The following is a 6,075-nucleotide window of genomic DNA, read 5'->3' as shown; positions in this document are numbered from 1 at the left end:
GGCAGCAAACAGATGTTGATAGTTTGAAGGTGAATGCAGTTCTAATGAAACCCCTGTGTATCACAACAGCCGTACGTTGCAGCAGAACCCATGGCTCATTTTTAGCAATAGTAACCAAAAGCCACTCTACAGCAGATTAAGCAACTAATATAGTGAAGGCTTCTGAAACAAGAAGAAAGGCGATATCCACAGCTGGAACACATTAAGGAGATCTCCCGTCTTATTAAGAAGTTAAAACAGGTATTGGTAAATTATATACAGTACTTTTACTTTACACTGAAAATAAAGTAACTCGAAGGGTGAAATAAGATATTCCCCTCTTTCATAACCAAGCAGCATTGCAAGGCTACCCACTTTGTCTCCAATAAAATCTGAACCTGTGATAAACTGTGTCCTCCAAACCTGGACAAACAGAACCAAACCCTCCGATCTGTTTGCACGGCTCCTTGCCACTCGCAGCAACTATGTGAAGAAAGCAAATATTTTAAATACATTCTGCATCTCAATTACATGTTTAATCATTACCCAGCCGCAGAAGAATCCATGGAGTGCACAAAAAAACATTTATTTGCCCCGAGTCGGGAAGGAAACTCTGACAGGTGATGAGAGGACAAGGACGTGCCTGGGGTGTCCTTACACTGCAGGACCCAAACAGCTCGAGGCTCCCAGGAGGCTGGTGCCACCCGCCACAGCCCAGAGAAGCCCCGGGGCTGCTCCAATTTACACAGGGATTGCTTGTCCCTGCGGCAGCCTTTATGAACAGAGAACACCAAAGCAAAATTTAAACCACCTATTCAGCCTTCCTCCCTCTCCACACCTGCTCGGTGTCTTCCCTTGTTGTACCCAAGGACGTAACTTCTTTTCTTGCCATCTTACTGTATTAAAAACATGTGCAGATCAGCAATCTGACATTAAAAAAGAACAAGTAAAGAAGTTGATCTATCTCCTCCGACAAGTTGCATAGCAAGTATCTTTACTCATGACAGGCAACCAGTGTGCTGAACTGGCACTCCGTTAAATCCAGAATGCAATTCTGTAAGAACTCTCTCTTTTGCTACAGCTTTTGCAAGACTAGTTGTCAGTGCTCTCCGGTGGTATCGGAGGACGGCCTGTGGTGCTCAGCGCAACCTGAGAACGGGTTATTGGCGCGGCGCGGGCCGGCGACCCTCGCCTGGTGGCTGCAGCCTAACTGCTGCCCGCGGAGGAGCAGACGGAGCTGCACATGTTCAAGTTGGAGGTCTCAGACTCGGCCTCCGTCTCGGCTTCGTCGGTGGTCTCGGGGGGCGACGCAGACTCGCTCGTCTGTTCTTGGCTCTTCTTTAGCCTGTGCGGAGCGGAGGAACCAGGTGTTACACAGTCATCCCCAGATCAGACACCCCACAGAAGGAGTGGTGTGAAGGTGGCCTACAGCAGCCAGCGTGCCCCAGGCTGCCCACGCACCACTCCTCATGAGGTGCCTACGGCAGACCCGTGGTAAACATGCGCTTTCCAGAGCACACACAGAGCACATAAAAGGTCATGACAGGGACCGACATATCAGCAAAACACACCAAAACACTCTGAAATACTCCGCAGTGACCTGCAAAGCTTCAGCTTTCAGGAGCACTGCCCACCCAGACCTTGTCCACAAGTGCCCTGTGCCGTGGCCAGGGCAGCAGGCTCTCTGCCACGCACTGCCTCCTCCACCGAGGCTGTCTCCTGTTTAACTTATGAAGCAAATGTTCCCATGTCAGCGTGCTCAAACATGGGGGAAAGCAGCTGCTTTAACTCCAGTGCTTTCACTGCCCGCTCATGCCCTGTAGAGATTTTAGCACCTTCCTTGCCTTCATTTTCCAAAATATCATCCTCCAAAAGCAGGATGGATGAGAAGATGCAGCGGGGGAACTGAAGCAGTGTCACATAAGTATGTTAAATCCCAGAAGTCTCGCTGCAGCATATTTTATTTAATGGCAGTGATTAATAATCCCTGACCTTGTCTCCCTTTTAGGTGAGAACTGCTTTTCATACAGAGGCAGCACCTAAGCTGCTCAGCTGATGTCAGTCACCAAGGGCTAAGCCCGCAGCAAGATGCTCCCGGCCATCAGGCACTGGCACTCTGATTCCTAAGGGAAGTCAAGAAAAAGAGTATTTTTTCTTTCAAAAAAATTACCCCCGCACACTCACTTCTCTCTGTTAAAGATGACAAAATCTTGCTGGATAGCTTCAAGGCATTCTTGGAGATAGTCATTTTCCTGTTGAAGAAAAACAATACATGCATAAGCAGTCTCATTCGCATCTCATTGCTGCCTGCAGCATCACAGTGCTTCCAGCTGTAGGCACAGAGCCTCCCAGCCACCAGAAACTTCAACCGAAACAGATGATGGAAACAGCATAGCTGACTGCCTTCATGGCTTTCACCGGTGGCTTGTTTCATCTGCGGCGAGCAGAGTTTTCCATAAAACACAGATAGCACACAGTTTTTCAGATAAACACAACACATTTATCTGTGTGTTCTGGTTTTGGGAGTGCTATCTGCCCATAGGAAGGAAAGCCAGCGCAGGGGAGAGATCACCACAAAGCCTGCGCCTGTGAGTCCTTGCAAGAACAAGGCATAAACCTGCCGCCTTGTCCCACAGACGGCTGCTCCCCCGTGGCCAGCTGGCCCGGCCCAGGGGATGTGCAGGTACGCTGGCTGCATGCATGCCGGGAAGCTGTCAGCACCCACAGGGCAGGAGGGAAACGCGGGTGTGCAGACAGCCCACACTTCCCGATTTCCGCCTTTATTTTACCTCCTGCATCACCTCTGTCTAGGTGCAGAGACCTCCTCTGAAGCCGGATGCTGTTGCTCCACTCCACCTCCAACCGAAGCAGGGATGCCCATCCCCTGCCCAGGCAAAGTCTCGCCCAGCTCTCGTGCCGCCCGTGCACCCCCAGCCACAGGCCATGGCCACAGTGAGGGACGGGCTCCTGTCCAACACCTGCGTGGGCGGCTGGCGATCAGCCGTGGGTCCTGGCAGGCAAAGTGCCCTTAACTGTCTTGGCAGCAAAACCTTAGAAAGGTATTTGCAAATATGCTTATTCTGTTTTTTCCTCCCTCGCTTCCCGATTTATTCTTCAGCATTTACAGTAAGTCTCACTGATCGCAGCATTAACTCCCGCTGAAGAGGGAAGTGATCCATTGCAGTTAACTGGCGCAGACAACGAGACAGGCAAAATGCTGCCTGGCGCTCCCTGCTGCTCTCAGACAGCGAGGTTAGGCCTCGCTGCAGGGAGCAATGTTTATTCCCTTAGTCTGGGATTTGCGCAGCTCAGATGCACTGCGCAGGGGAAGCAGGGACAGGGGGTGATGCACGTTTGCTCTCACAGGCCTCCCCAGCACACCACCCTACCTGCAAACACCCCTTACAAAACCCTAGTTTCTGCAGGACCGAGTGCCTGCTCTGCTGCGTAAGGAGCTGGGACGTGTCTGCTCTATAAAACCGAGATTCTTGTATTTATCTACCCAGTGATATAAAAGCACCGTGACTCCCACAGTGAAAAGAAGAAACAAATGCATCTCATCTCTAGCTTAATTTCCTGGCTAATGGATTCCTCTCTGCAGAAAGCACTCGCGGGCACACTGGCACACTTCTCCCACACTCACGTGCCAGCCTCCCCAGCTGGCACAGCCAGAGCTTGCCCCAGCACAGGAGCCCGGCAGAGCCGTGGGGCTTACCCAGCCGCCCAGCTCACGCGGTGAGAGAAAACATGGGATAGCTACCCAAAAATGGGAATGACTGGCCAGATGTTTCTGCGTGGCCATCATCAGTGCTTGGATAAACTACTACTGTGTAACCCCATCGACCAGCTGCCACAGACACTGGTCAGCGCCTCTTGGAAAGGTGAAGATCATATGGACATGTACTTTTTTTTAGTTTTTCTCTTGACCGGTGTGCCCAGACCTCTGTTTCTCATTTCACTTTCCGAAGTACAGATTACCATGAAAGAGTTTTATCAAACTTACGTAAGAGGAACATATGGCGGTCGGGAAGACTCCATTGGGCAAATGTTTTTATCAAAATAAATCTGCAGTTACTGCATTGTCTCAGTAATTGCTGCTATACATCCCCAAATTCAGCAGCGCAGTCTTTTTTCCCAGCTGGCTGTTACCCTGGAAAGCACTTACAGACTGTGAGCTGTCTTTGCTGTTATCCCTCGACTTGTTCTTTGCAAGCCTCTTCTTCTTCTTGTGCAAGGGCCTCGACTCCAGAATCATCTCCTCCAGCTCAAAGGTGGGGTCGCAGTGCAGACGGCCCTTCTGCCGGGACACACGACATGACACCATGCGCATTAGGCACAGCAGAGACTCTCTCGCAGCAAATACACTCAGAAACTACTTCTCTGTCAGAAAGCCTCTGCTGAATGCAGCGGTTCCTCTAATGATGAGAACTGACCCTGCTCAGGGCCAGGACACAGATCGCTCCTACTCACGTTGGGGACAAAGCCCGGCTCCACCCGCTTCTCGCAGACGTCGCTCCAGACCACGCCGGACAAGTACGCCGAGGCCTGAACATCGGCTAGGCAGGAAAAGCGATGCTCAGGGTTCACCGTCAGCAGCTGGGGAAAGAAAAGCATTCCCGTGAGAAGAGAAAGAAAAGGAGCCCAGCATCATCCTGCCTTTTGGATGCACTCAGATGGTTCAGCCACACAGCAACCTTTCTGTCATGGGAAATATGTAACAGACTATAGAAAAAAAACACATTAGAAAAATGTTCTGGAGGTTATGAAACCAGACGGCCAAAAATTCGGCACTGTGAGCACTCGGACTAGTGCGGGTTTGCTTCTCCCATGCCTACCTACAACGCACGACCCTTCACCACAGCACCTGGGTGCTGCCGCCCCAGTGCAGTCCTCCCCATGCCGGGGACAGACCTTGCTCCCTTGTAAAGACATTGATGCCCCCAGAGGTTCATCGGTTCAGTTTCAATGTCCACATGTCCTATTTTCACACCACATCTGTGACACCAGGGGATACTACTCCGTTTATCACACACATGGATTACTATGCCCAGAGAAAAAAAAATGATTGCTTGATCCACTGAGACATCAGTCTGAGGACAGATCTGATTTTTCAAAGAATTCAGCACTGTGTACCATGCTGTACACTCAGCTGACTTGAGTTACAGCTTCCAGGACTGCTAGAGGTATGCCTAACGTAGAGATATGTCTGACGTGGAGGTATGTATGTCTAACACGGAGGTACATCTAACGTGGAGGTACATCTAACATGGGATCTGGGTAGGGCTTCCAGAAAATTCTGTACCTGGTCTCACCCTGTGAAACTCTTCACTGAAGCTCAGTTGATGCCACCTTTGCAGTGCATCCTCAGAGCCCCGTGTGCATCCCTCCTCTCCCAAGTGCGGGACGCTCATGGTGGGTGACTTGCACCCACCCTCGCCCCTCTCCAGGAGCTGGCCCCCCTGTTTGCCTGTGCCACTGCCACAGGCGCTGGAGCCGCACCCCACCTTTGGACCAGTTCTTGCCATTCTTCCAGAGCACTTAGAATTTGAGTCCTGTCCTCCAAGCCCACCCCAGCTCGGTTTTGGGCATCCGCAAACTCAGCGTGTATGGTCTCCCTACTGATGGACACCTATGGTGGGACCTCTACAAAATTCCCATCTAGGACTGTTTCCTTCAAAAAAGGCAGCATAATTCTAGGCACACTAATTATAGGTGGCTACAGCCTTTTTGCAGGAAATAAAGTCAGCACTGAGTATTTTTCCAATGCCAAAGGTAACTATGCAAGAAGCAGGTAATGGTGACTGTACTTACAGCCTGCCAAGCATCCAAGCATGGGATGCTTGTGAAGGGTACGGGGTAAGACCACCTTGACCAGCAACTGCCGCCTGGAGAACTTTTCAGGCACTTTTTCACAGCATAAAATCATCTTCATAGAATCATAGAATCATTAAGGTTGGAAGAGACCTCTGAGATCATCAAGTCCAACCGTCAACCCAACACCACCATGCCCACTAAACCATGTCCCTAAGCGCCTCATCTACACGTCTTTTAAATACCTCCAGGGTTGGTGACTCAACCACTTCCCTGGGCAGCCTG

General features: G+C 50.7%; 1 protein-coding gene across 1 annotated transcript in view; it reads right to left on the bottom strand.

Annotated features, from left to right (window-relative positions):
- Positions 1-654: 654 nt before the first annotated feature.
- Positions 655-6,075, bottom strand: part of STK32C (serine/threonine kinase 32C) — a 49,973-nt gene continuing 44,552 nt past the window's right edge. The window contains exons 9-12 of the mRNA XM_009326005.1: positions 4,450-4,575; positions 4,145-4,276; positions 2,164-2,231; positions 655-1,324 (exon numbers count right to left, since the gene is read on the bottom strand). Of these exons, the coding sequence (XP_009324280.1) occupies positions 1,186-1,324; positions 2,164-2,231; positions 4,145-4,276; positions 4,450-4,575 (465 nt within the window). The 3' untranslated portion in view covers positions 655-1,185. The remainder of the gene's footprint in view (positions 1,325-2,163; positions 2,232-4,144; positions 4,277-4,449; positions 4,576-6,075) is intronic.

The sequence above is a fragment of the Pygoscelis adeliae genome, unplaced genomic scaffold, assembly GCF_000699105.1.
Source record: "Pygoscelis adeliae isolate BGI_AS28 unplaced genomic scaffold, ASM69910v1 Scaffold4, whole genome shotgun sequence".
Classification (NCBI taxonomy): Eukaryota; Metazoa; Chordata; class Aves; order Sphenisciformes; family Spheniscidae; genus Pygoscelis; species Pygoscelis adeliae.
Note: the sequence above shows the minus strand (reverse complement) of the source record. Positions and strands in the feature narration are given on the sequence as shown.